We start from the raw sequence: 13782 nt of genomic DNA, 5'->3' as shown, positions 1-13782 counted from the left end.
GCTGCAAGTTGAAGAACAAAACACAACAATCAGCACCAAGCAAAAGATCAATACTTTCAATCATACTCAAGTGTCTCAAAATCTTTCTTATAGTTTGTTGTTTTGTTTTAATCTTTGTGTTGTAATCATTTACAACTGAGGTCTATTTACAGAATATATTTCTCAAACAAGAGTTGAGTAAATATCAAGATTCTAAATAGTCTCAAATCCATCACTTTGTAACTCAAGGTTGTTTTGTCAAATCTTGAGTAAATTGTAAAAATCCTTTCATGTTTTGAAAGGTAACTTGTTAAAGCCTTTCCAAAACAGTAAGGTAGAATTGAAGAAATCCTTTCTAGGTAGAAGGGTAGGAATTGTGTAAAGATCAAGATTGATCCATGAAAACCAAGAACGATCTTGGTTTGAACATTTAGTGAAAAATCTCACGGTTGTGAGGACTGGACGTAACCCGGGTTGGGTGAACCAGGATATATCCTTGTGTGATCTCTCTATCTCTATCTCTATTTATTTTATGCTTTACAATCATATTTTATATTGATAAAATTGATATTGTTGTTTCAACAAAACCAAGATCGATCTTCATCACTGCCAAGATCAATCTTGGATTGAGATCTTATTTTTTTTACCTTCAATTGGCATCAGAGCTCGGTCTCAAAAGTTCAACACCTAACAAGTGTTAGAGAAAAGATCTAGAAAAATGTCAAAAGATATGTACATTGCTGAAGGAGGGTCATCATATAGACCACCTTACTTTGGTGGCATAGACTACTATTTCTGGAAAAGAAAAATGCAGTTGTTTCTGAAATCTCAAGATACAGGAATGTGGCGCATCATTACAGATGGAGATTTCGTACCAAGAGTCGACCAAAATGATTCAACCTCTGCTGAAAAGAAAGAAGCAGATTGGACAACAGAAGAAAAATCTAAGGTACTCCTAAACTCTAAAGCTCATTTATTCTTATCGTGCGCTTTGAGCAGAGAAGAATGCGAAAGAGTTGATGAATGCAAAACTGCTAAAGAAGTATGGGACACATTACAAACTCATCACGAAGGAACAAGCCATGTAAAAGAAACAAGGATTGATATAGGCATAAGAAAGTTTGAACTCTTTGAAATGAATGAAGGAGAAACCATTGATGAGATGTACTCAAGATTCACAACCATTGTAAATGAAATGCGCTCTTTAGGGAAAGCATACTCAGTACAAGACAGAGTCAGAAAGATCATGAGATGTCTTCCAATAATATGGAGACCAATGGTGACAGCCATAAGTCAGGCCAAGAATCTTGACGTACTCGGACTGGAGGAACTAATTGGAACATTACGAGCACATGAAGTGCTGCTACAAGAAGACAAACCAATCAAAAAGGTCAAAACAATAGCTTTGAAAGCATCTCAAGAAAGTACACCAGTACAAACAGATGAGGACTCAGAAGAAATCGAACAAGAAGATGTTGATAAAGAGATAGTTCGTCTTACAAGAAAGATACAAAGAATGTTGATAAGAAGGGATCAAATCAAAAAGGGATTTCTAGATAAAAAGGAATTCAAAACTGAAATAGATAAAAGCAAAATCATTTGTTTTGGCTGCAACAAACAAGGACATTACAAAACTGAATGTCCATTAAACAAAAAGGTGCCAAAGAAATTTCCTTTCAAAAAGAAGTCAATGATGGCAACCTGGGATGAATCTGATGAATCAGAAACAGAGAAACCTGAAAAAGCCAATCTGTGTTTAATGGCAGATATTGAAGAAACAGAGGTAAATTCTGAACCATGTCTTATATGCAAACAAATGATATATATAATAAAACATAACAGATCATGTGTAAAAAATACCTGAGACAACGTAGATGGCCGCACAGTACGTAGAGGATATTAGGGTTCCCAACGTATATAATTATTTGAAAGATGTAGAGGATATGAGGGTTTCCAACGTATATAATTATTTGAAAGATGCAGTTTACAGCGCTTGTGAAAAAAGCGCTGTAATAGGTAGTTAAATTCAATGAAAGCACATGTATTTTACAGCGCTTGTGAAAAAAACGTTGTAATAGGTAGTTAAATTCAATGAAAGCGCATGTATTTTACAGCGCTTGTGAAAAAAGCGCTGTATTAGGTAGTTCAAATATTTGAAAGCGCATGTGTTTACAGCAGCTTGTGAAAAAAGCGCTGTAACTGATACGCGAAAGCGCTTCCTTTTACAGCGCTTTTTTGACAAGCGCTGTAAAAGCCTTATAACGTTATGCGCAAACGTTATGTGACCTACTACAGCGCTTGTTTTACAGCGCTTGTCATCAAAAGCGCTGTAAAAGGTTCCGTTATTTTTAAAATATAATTACAACAACGCTTGTGTTTAGCAAGCGCTGTAAAATGGGCGCCGTTAAATGTCATTTTTAGCGTAGTGATTTAGTTGTATAATAATATTAATTAAAAAATACAATAAGATATTTTTTGTTGAGACGGAGGGAATAAGTAAGATTATGGTGTTGGTTGTTGTTTGTGGTACATGGTTGAGTATTGAACAACACAACATGCGCAGAGCTAGAAAAGGGGACCAGAGAGGGGTGTAAGAGATGAAGTAAAAAAAAAGAACCAATCACTTAACCAAGTTCAGCTACGGAATTCGATGCAGATTGCTGAATCCATGCATGCTGATCATGGACAATGTAATTCAAATACCATACTACCACGCATTCCTGATTCCACAGTCTCCAGTTCTCACAATAATTGGTCCACCGTATGCTCTTGTAAGAAGAAACCCACTACTTTAATTTGGGACAATGTAACTCATCATGTTAAGTTAAATTAAAATATATTTATAAGCGGAAGTAAATAAAAAGATTCAAACTGCAATTAAATTTTATATATTTAATTCTTAAATATGTCTCTTTTAGAATATTTGTTAGTTTTTTCTTTAAATTATTTTTGCTTCTATCTCATTATAATTTTTTTATTTAGAATATTGCCATGTTCAAATTATTTATCATTGTAGAATATACATTTTTCAATATCTTGATATTATTAAATAATTTACCTAACTACTTCATAATATTTCAACAAAATTTGTCCTTAAGTTATAGTTCAATTGACAATTATCGATATTGTTAAGTTGAATGTCTTGTCTCGAATTTGAACTCAGGACCTCGCAGCTGTGTGAGTTGATTACTGTGGAAATTACTATCTCTTCTAAGAAGAAAAAAAATGTAACCAAATATAAGCAATGTGTTTTCCATCTATTCAATTATAGTATACCAAATTTGTCTTTCATTTAATATACTTTTTTATACAATTAAATGAGTTGGAGATAATTTAGGTGATATAGTTGAACTTTTGATTATGATTATCGAAATTAAATGTGAATAGAAAAAACTTAGATGTATATCCAATATGTTTTTCGTATAGTTTTTAACATAAAATACACATTATGTGGTAGAGCAAACCTCGAGAAAATTATGAATTTCATAAAATTATGGTTAATTAAGTTAATAATCATACGAAAAGTATCTAAGAAAATACGCCTATGTTTTGCCCAATACAATTAATTATTCAATATACATATAAGTAAAAGTAGAAATAAGTTAGGTTGAGTCACACATATGAATATGGCCTACATTAAAAATGTTATGCCCAAATTCAACATATTATATGTCAAAAGCCCATTATTAAGGTTGGGCCTAACCTTTATCAAAGTTTAACAAGACATAAAAGTTGGTTTTAAAAGTTTATTTTACTATATGTTATGAAAGTCTATATTATTTATCATTAGAGTTTTGTAAATAGACGAACAAACTAATATACTAATGAATTTAGTTCTATTTTGATATATAACATGATATGTTAGAATATCTAACATTATATTACATCTGATTTCAATAATATTTTTAAATATGTCAAACATTGATGTAGTTTAGTATATTTAAATGGCATAAATGTTAACAAAATTATGATTTAACACAAACACACACAAAAAATACTATAATAATAAAAAATTATTTATATTGAATTTAATAAATCACTCTCAAAGGTTTAAAAGGCTTTTTGAATGGTTTTAATCTAATTTTTTTTAACTAAATCGTATATTAAAAAAAAATTGGCATGACTTATATATATGTAAAAAAAAAATCTAATCTCATTTGGCTCTATCATAGACTAGATCATGGACCTGTTACCTATCTCCACCTTTACATGGACAATTTTTGTATAGTCACAAGGTTCAGGTTACAAGATTTGGATACACCGACAAAAAAAAAATCTAAATAATAAAATATTTTTAAATAAATAAATGATATATTTTTATGTGTGTGTGTGCAGATCTTATGTCCAAAATATTGTGACCATATAAGTATTTTTCAGCTGACATGCAATCAAGGACAAACTACACTAAAAAGATCAATAGTGATGGTATAATTAGGGGTGTACGTACCCGATCACTTTCGGGTCCGACTCAATCTAACTCGGTGAAATCCGCTTATATTTGGTTTGAGTAATGGATTTAACAATTTAAACCCGTCGATTCGTAGACCCGACCCGATAACTAGTTATATATATTTTTTAAAATTTTGTTTGGTAGTTCCAACAGTCCAATATTATTAATAGCTGATTTTTATATGAATGTTGATGCAAGATGTTCATGCGTCTAGGCTAAATACTGAATTTTTCTCGCAGTTTAGCATTTAATTTGTTTTGGCCTTATAATCTCGTATATCCCTTTTCATAAATTTCGTATCTAATTTTTGTTATAGTTTTATATAATAAATGTATAAATGAAAAACTTATGGTTATGTTTATAATGAATTTAGTTTAAATTTTCACATTTGTTAAATACAAATTTTTTTAGTTAAATACTATTCATTTTAGTTAAATACAATACATGTGAGTTAAATACTATTGTTGAATTTATTTATGTATTCGAAGATTGTTAGATTTTCTTTTTTGTTGAGAGGTTGATGATTTTTTAAAGAATTGAGTGATTTGATTGAAATTTTATAGTTTTTAAGACATTCAAATATTCAACATATTTTCATTCAATATATTTTTCCGTAAAATAAAAAACAAGTTATTATTTATGTATACCCCGTCAACCCAACCCAACATGTTCTTGATCGGGTCGGTTCGGGTTAAATGAAAAAAATACAAATTTAAAACTTAATCCAACCCAACGATAATTGATTAGGTCGAATATCGAATTTTGTCAAAACCGGTCGAACCCAACCCACGTATGCCTATCTATGATAATACTCGTCCATCCATATAGCTTCCAATCTAATCAAACTTGAAGGCTTAGGCTAAAGAATTTTCTCAATGCAATGCTGAGGGCGATCAAACTTAAACCAAAATGTCTTAGCTTCCACATAGTTTCTTAATAAGTACATGATGGAATCTATCATTAACAAACATATACGGTAATCGCCATACCTCTTCTTTTTTTTTTTTTTTAACAAACGCCATACCTCTTTTAAATCGTTTTTCATTAGTTAAAGATAATTGTGTGCGATCTTCCAAACCTTTCACGTGAGGGGTCTGACCCCTTTTGATGAGGTTATTTCAAGAAGTTCAAAACAACATGAGAATTTAATTATTAAAAAAAATCGCTACTTTATTGGATTTGAAACTTGTTAAAGAACTTAATGGAGATAAATTATTTGAGGTAATATTAGTTTCAAATTATGAATCTTGTTGAAAGGTGTAATAAAATTCCTTAAGTTTTAACTCAACTTATAAATATCGATATTGTAAACGATGTGTTGTCTCAATTTTAAATTAGAATCTCACATTTTTGTAAATTAATTATGATGGAATTTGACATTTTTAGAAAAATAAAAATTATCAAACTATTTTTATGAGTTTTAGTTGTTTCTTTTTGTAATTATAACAATTTTGTTCTCTTTATAAGTCTATTGAGAAATTCAGATGCATAGGTTAGTGATTGAAATTACACATTAGTAGGTAGAACTTGAAGATAATTGAAATTACAAATCCTTGTATGAGGTAGAGTCTAGTGGAACTGACTTAAATGACGTATTTTAAATAAAATTATTATGGATGAGATTTTTGAAAGAAAAAAAAAAATCATCTAAATATTTTTGGTGAACTAATTGTAAATTTTAATTAATTGCAGGTAATTTATCTATAATTTTTCAAAAAAAACCTAACACTCACCCTAGAATAATTTTATCAATCATGTCTTAATATTGGGAATTGATCTCAAGTTTCTAATGTGGAATCTAAATCATTCATTAATTATATTTGATGTGATCAGAATTATTAAAAGAAAATGGAATCGTGGAGATTTTCGTTGGACTTCCTCAAATGAAAATTCCAATGGTGAAAATTTGACTCCCCTCAATACCACATTGGTATGTTACCGTATAAACTATTTGTATTTTTATTTACGCCTAAAAGAAGTTTAGAGTGCCACTTCAGTCAACAATGACATATATAAAGTTGGAAAATTGAACTTTGTACTCCACGTTTAGACTCATATTCTCACATATGTAATTTTTGTCCATGATCTTCTTAAAATATCCTCATAGTCGACACTTAAAATTAAAAAAATTAAATAACTAATTCACACATACATCCTTTCAAAAATTCAGAAAAAAGTAATTTTTTTTCTTTAAGAAATCTATCTTTGAATTTTTCAGTAGTAATTTAAATTCAAAATGTATCTTTTGATAGTTATTTTCTACTTAAAAAATTTATTTTTAAATTTTCCAATTAACAATATAACTACAAAAAAATTTATTTTTTAAAATTTTCAGTTCAAAAAATAACCACCCAAAATTTTAAAAACAAAAAATATAATAAGTAAAAAAGTTTCTCAACTTTTCTTTTACTTCTAGAAATTTCGAAACCGAAAAAAAATAATTACGCCAATAAATTTCTCAACTTTTTTTTATCTCCAAATTTTTTTCTTATTGAAAATTTTTAAAACAATAAATTTGGTATAAAAAAAAATCTCAATTTTTCTTTTGTTTGTTCAAAATTTAGAAATTTTTTTTCCATACTAGAAATTTTGCAAATGAAAAATTTGGTAGACAACTCTTTTTTAATAGTTTTTTTACCTATTGAAAATTTAGTACATAAAATTTTCTCAATTTTTTTTTGTCCAAAATTTTTTTAGTAGACAATTTTTTTAATAGGCAAAACTCTTTTTCAATTTTTTTAACTATCAAAAATTTCAAAATCGATTTTTTTGTATATCAGAAATTTTAAAAACAAAAAAATTAATATGAAGTTATTTTCTGAACTTTCTTTATGTCTACCAAAAATTCCCAAAATGAAAAATTTAATACACAAAAAGTTTTCTAACTTTTTTTGCCAACCTAAAATTTCAAAAATAATATATTTGATAGACAATTTTTTCGCAACTTCTTTTTGTCTTTCAGAAACTTTTTAAAACAAAAACTTTCATAGATAAAAAACAGATTCATAAGTATTCAATGAAAGAAAAGTAAAAGTAAAAATAATGAAAATAAAATTATATATTTTTTAAATTGACTTACATCGAAGTGGATATCAAATCTAATTTTCATAAAGTAGAAAACACTCGGTTAACAGACCCAAATTAGAATTAATTTGGGCCTTAAAAGGTCCAACCAAATCTGCTCCCAAAATGAATCTAATTGGCAGTATTAACAAAAAAAAGTTCAATTAAGTATCTTCGTATTTTAATTTTGACCGAAAAATAAATCTTACTAATATCTCATTTTTATTTTTCACGTGCACAAATGATAATATAGCAAATAAATCTTACTAGTTTTTATGCATGACTAAAGCGATTAATTCAACACTCCAGATACTGCAGAACTTCTATTTTGTTTTTTCGTAGTTCAAAGAGTATTATAGAAAAAGAAGTTTTGCCAAAATTATTTTTAATTATTTACTATTGAGAGAAGAATAAATTAAGGGTATTATAATAAAAATATAAACAACTTAATCGAATACTTTCATTGGTAGTATTATATTAAAGCGATACGAAAATAAAGAAATGTACATTTGTTTAAGGTCTTAGATTGATGTTTACTTCGACATTTTGGACATATGTTGAGGCCTTTAAGTTCGCAAGCTCTTACAAAACCATCTAATTTGAATACACCCGTCGCTTCTGTGAATAAGACTACAAATTACAATACAGATATAATGAGCAATGTGTCAACTTCTGCGGAAGTGCTTGTTCGTGTCGAGATCGTCATAGGCTTTATGACTGTTATAGCAATTAGCAACCAAGCACAAACAGCTCTTCATTTATCTTGCACGGGTCACCCAAATTCGTACTACTAAGTTTTAGCATTTGGAAAGTATAACACACGTTTGTTAGGTTTTTTTAATTCCTTGCTTGTTTTTCTTTTCAAGAACCATGAGGTATTAATCATATTAAGCAAAAGGCGGAGTATAAATAGAAACTTATACCATGATAGCCAACTGCAGAAAATAAACTTATACTAGCATTCACATTAAAACGGGAAAATAAAGTACACTGAAAAAAAGCACCCTAAGCTATCCAAATCAAAACACACATAAAGTTATTCAAAAAGAGTCTTTGCAAAATCAGAACCACCAATTTCCATCACCAACATTCTGCTTAATCAACTTCCTCAATTTTGGGTCCAGCACCGCTTCCACTGCCAGTAGTAGGACCATCCTCATCCATGGCTCCACCAGCATCACCACCAGCACCCTGGTACATCCTTGCAATGATAGGATTGCAAATTCCCTCCAATTCCTTCATCTTGTCCTCAAATTCATCAGCCTCTGCAAGCTGATTTCCATCAAGCCATTGAATAGCCTGGTCAATAGCATCTTCGATCTTCTTCTTATCATCAGTTGACAACTTGGAGGCTATCTTATCATCCTTGATTGTGTTTCTCATGTTATAGGCATAGTTCTCAAGTGCGTTTTTGGCCTCCACCTTCTTCTTGTGCTCCTCATCCTCTGACTTGTACTTTTCAGCTTCCTGTACCATCTTCTCAATCTCCTCCTTGGAGAGCCTACCCTTGTCATTGGTAATTGTAATCTTATTCTTCTGTCCTGTTGTCTTGTCCTCCGCAGAGACATTCAAAATACCATTTGCATCAATGTCAAAGCAAACAGTGATCTGAGGAACACCCCTTGGAGCAGGAGGAATACCCGACAATTCAAACTTGCCCAACAAATTATTATCACGGGTCCTCGTTCTTTCTCCTTCATATACCTGAATCAAAACACCGGGTTGGTTATCAGAGTAGGTTGAAAATACCTGCTCCTTCTTGGTAGGAATAGTTGTGTTTCTGGGAATCAACACAGTCATAACCCCTCCTGCAGTCTCCAAACCAAGGGAGAGAGGGGTAACATCAAGCAACAACAGATCCTGCACTTTCTCATTGCCTTCGCCGCTCAAAATAGCAGCTTGAACCGCAGCACCATAAGCAACAGCCTCATCAGGGTTGATGCTCTTGCAAAGCTCCTTTCCATTGAAGAAATCCTGCAAAAGCTGTTGAACCTTGGGAATCCTTGTTGACCCACCAACAAGAACAACATCATGAACGCTGTTCTTATCCATCTTAGCATCCCTCAAACACTTCTCAACAGGCTCCATACATTTCCTAAACAGATCCATGTTGAGCTCTTCAAACCGAGCACGAGTAATAGTAGTGTAAAAATCAATACCCTCATACAAAGAATCAATTTCAATGGTGGTTTGAGCTGTAGAGGAAAGAGTCCTCTTAGCCCTCTCACATGCTGTTCTCAACCTCCTTAAAGCCCTAGGGTTTCCACTAATATCCTTCTTATTTTTCCTCTTAAATTCCTGAACAAAATGATTTACCATCCTATTATCAAAATCTTCACCTCCCAAATGTGTATCACCAGCAGTAGCTTTCACCTCAAAAATACCTTCCTCAATGGTGAGAAGCGAAACATCAAAAGTCCCACCACCAAGATCGAAAATAAGAACATTCTTCTCACCACTGCTGGTAGCTTTCTTATCAAGTCCATAAGCAATAGCAGCAGCAGTAGGCTCATTAATGATTCTCATCACATTGAGCCCAGAAATAACACCGGCATCCTTAGTAGCCTGACGCTGTGAATCGTTGAAATAAGCAGGCACAGTCACAACAGCATTCTTCACCGTGGAACCGAGATAAGCCTCAGCAATCTCCTTCATCTTCATAAGAACCATGGAAGATATCTCTTCCGCAGAAAACTGTTTTTCCTCTCCCTTGTAGTTCACCACAATCATTGGCTTCTCAGCAGGGCCAGGAATCACCTTGAATGGCCACAATTTCATGTCACTCTGTACTGAAGCATCGCTAATTCGCCTACCAATTAAACGTTTAGCATCTGCACACACGCCAATTCAAACCAACACATTCAACAAACGTTCCACTATCAACGATATAATTCACCAAATATTTTATTACAGAGAATTGGAAAATTAAAATAACACTATAACAAATCACGATATATAATTCATTTTTATACCCTAATGTACAAAGACAAACATTGTTACAGTAACTTGCTACATACACAAAAACAGTGAATTGAATAATTAAACCAACACTCTAATAAACTACGATGTTTAAGTCACAGAGTAACTTGATCAGAATAAAAACTGCGGAAAATTAAGGTGTAAGAGGATGATTTTGAAAGTACTTACCGAAAACAGTGTTAGTAGGATTCATAGCGACCTGGTTCTTGGCTGCATCACCGATCAAGCGTTCTGTGTCGGTGAATGCAACGTAAGAAGGGGTAGTTCTGTTCCCTTGGTCGTTGGCTATAATTTCAACGCGGTCATGTTGCCAAACGCCGACGCAAGAATAAGTTGTTCCCAAATCGATTCCGATTGCCGGACCTTCACCTTTTCCAGCCATAATAATCTCTCACAAAATCGCGTTTCGAATGAGAAAAAAGAAATTAGTGTTTGTAGAATACAGAAAAGAATGAATGAAAGCAAGTGTTATTTTGTTTTTGAAACTGAATTGAGTTGCAAGAGAGGGAAGTTCTGTGTTAATATAGGACAAGTTTGATTTCTGGAATGTTCGGTATGGTGGTTTTTGAACCATTGGATTTGTGATTTGGACGGTGGATTATTTGTTCCATAATTGTATTTGTAAAAGCAGTTATAGGAGGGCGGTGTGTGGGATATTCCAGCGTGGTCTAGGTGATTCGAGAAATTTCTGATACGAAATGTCACGCGTTGGAGTACCACGCGCTCAAACTAGCTGTTGGGTGTTGACGTGTGGCGGGGAGCTTGCGTCTCGCATGATTTTCTTTTAAAGTTTTCCCGCGCCATTGGCTGTCGCCCTGGCATTCTATATAACTAACCAATTGGATTTTACTTCAAAACTCTTGTTATTGCACGAATGCTTCGTTATTCATATGTACAAGTACTACATTTAAATTTCAAACAAAATTTTAATTTTATAAATAAGTATTTCTACATAAATTATAGGTTTAGATGAGTCGATATAAAATTATTTATACTTTTTGTACGTATTATGTCAATAGTCAGTAGTGTATATTATAAACATTTTTCTTTCAAAAAATATAAATAAGCACAATCTTAGACATAACTAATTAGATAAAAATCATGAATTAAGTGAAACTTATGGTTTTAAATTCAAAATAATTTTGATTAGATTTTATGAAATATATTTAAATTTAAATTAACTACAAAAATAAAACTTAAATTTATGTATGTAACAAATGATTTAAAAAATTAATTAGATAATAATAAAATAAAATAATTAAAATTTTAAATAGATGATTAACTTGCCACAAATCATAATTTTTATAATCTGTCTCATATAAAGGGGACATTATTATTTTCTTTTTTACTCAACCACATAATTTTTTTTAAATAACTGTATAATTTTGTTACTTTTGTTATTTTATTTGATAAATATTAACCATTGAGATACTTAGTAAAAACTATATTTAATAGGTAAAAAAAAAATGTCAGATAACATTTTATGATAACTAATCAAAGAAATCTTTCGAAAGATCATTTTAATAACTCAGAGCTTCAAAATCATCACAAACTGAAACATTAACATCAAACGTGAACTTAACATTTCGAAATTCAAGTCAATATAACTCATGTTTTCAAAGAGATGTTTGAAAGAATTAAGACTTACAGTGAGAGATGAGGATGTTGAAGTATATACTATGAAGTTAAGAGGGAAAGTGATTATGTATTTATTTTGCTTTTCTGACAAATAAAAATTTTATAATTATTTTTATTACTTATAATTATTTTATATTTGATTGGTTATGTCTAACTATTAATGATTAGGTGAGTGTTCAAGAATTTCTCCCAAAATTATATTATTTTATGGTATCACTAAATTATTAATTATTAATGTTTATTTTGCTATTAAACCTTTTACTATGTATTACTTTGTTTTTTTTTCCAATTTTTTAAATTTATTTTTCTTATATCATTAATGAACGATATTTTATAAAAATTACTCATAATTTCTTTTTTTATATAACATTGATAAAATATCTTAATTGATGTGAAATTGGAAAAATGACATATAATTTGACATAAACAAAGTATTAATACAAAAATACTTTTACAAAATTTGCACTATGTAATTAAATTTAAGATAATATGTTTAACATCAAATTAATTACATCAATAACTTATTATTTAGAATGTTAAAAAAATCATTTGGTGAAATATGTTTATGATAATTATCACTGCTTTTGTCCCACAATATTTGTTTGGTAACTTCAATTTATTTATGGAAATAATATATGTTTCCAAAACAAATGATACATTTTTACGGCATTTACATAATTCATATTATTAGTAAGTAATCCAAAATAGAAAACAAATTAGTCCAAAAAAAAATGAAGTTAAACTATTATGATATACTATTTTAAAATGGTCATCACATGCATGTTATATGTAGCAGACAAATTTAAAATAAATATTTTAAAATGATAAAAGTTGTTTAATGTGCTTTACTTATGCTTTATTGTCCACTTAACATGTTAAGTTTGAATTTTCGTTGAAAGATGTACCAACTTTAATATATGATATAACTCAAATAAGATTATATTTGGTGAAGATAACTTATGGAAAACTAAAAAAACATGTACTTATGAATGAAATAAATGTTTAATGATTTTCTAATATGTCACATTTACTTTTTCAAGATTTGTATCGTAATCTTTGTTTATGGTGGATACTATTTTATAATATTCTTATATTATAATCTTAAATAGTTTAGAATATAAAGTATGATGTATGTCATTTGCATGATCAAAAAATTTGTTTAATAAATCTATGTTTTGAACAAAGGAAAGAAAAAGAAAAAGTTAGAGAAGAAAATAAAACATTTATATCAAAAAAGAATTCCTCTCATTTGTTACATATTGAAAATGGAAAGAAATAAGTATATTTGGTGGAATCCACTCAGTCTTTCTTTTTCCTCAAATTGAAAATATGTCTTTAGTGTCTGCAAATATACTACTTTTGATTAGTCCTCGTAAGTTTTTTTTGTTTAAATTTAGTCCGTGTAAAATCAAAGACGGTTGATTTTGGTCCCTAATGTCAAATCAAAAGTTATAAAAAAAATTGTCAAACTGCTGTGACACGGAAGAAGACGGGTTTTCTAAAACTCCTAAACCCCACTTTTAATTTCTATTCATATTTTTTTTACAAAATAACACTAATTATTAAAAGATAATTAATAAATTTATTAATTAATAATATAAAACATTTTAATTTTTAATATATTACAAGAGATGATGTGCTGGTGTGCATTTATAGGGGCCACGTGTCTCGAC

General features: G+C 30.1%; 1 protein-coding gene across 1 annotated transcript; it reads right to left on the bottom strand.

Annotated features, from left to right (window-relative positions):
• Positions 1–8428: 8428 nt before the first annotated feature.
• On the bottom strand, positions 8429–10977 carry LOC101501931 (heat shock cognate 70 kDa protein 2). Its single transcript, XM_004505815.4, has 2 exons — positions 10640–10977; positions 8429–10323 (listed from the first exon to the last, which is right to left on the bottom strand). The coding sequence occupies exons 1-2, from the start codon at positions 10851–10853 to the stop codon at positions 8588–8590; spliced, it is 1950 nt and encodes a 649-aa protein (XP_004505872.1). The 5' UTR covers positions 10854–10977; the 3' UTR covers positions 8429–8587.
• Positions 10978–13782: the final 2805 nt, after the last annotated feature.

Source organism: Cicer arietinum, chromosome 6 (genome assembly GCF_000331145.2).
Source record: "Cicer arietinum cultivar CDC Frontier isolate Library 1 chromosome 6, Cicar.CDCFrontier_v2.0, whole genome shotgun sequence".
In the NCBI taxonomy this organism is placed as follows: Eukaryota; Viridiplantae; Streptophyta; class Magnoliopsida; order Fabales; family Fabaceae; genus Cicer; species Cicer arietinum.
The sequence above is the reverse complement of the archived record's forward strand: the minus strand, read 5'-3'. Positions and strand labels throughout refer to the sequence as shown.

Bases quoted from the DNA above. Each gene is read 5' to 3' on its own strand.
- LOC101501931 (XM_004505815.4), bottom strand. From the start codon at position 10,853: ATGGCTGGAAAAGGTGAAGGTCCGGCAATCGGAATCGATTTGGGAACA. The intron at 10,324-10,639 runs GTAAGTACTTTC...GCGTGTGTGCAG, and splicing joins TCCTACTAACACTGTTTTCG to ATGCTAAACGTTTAATTGGT.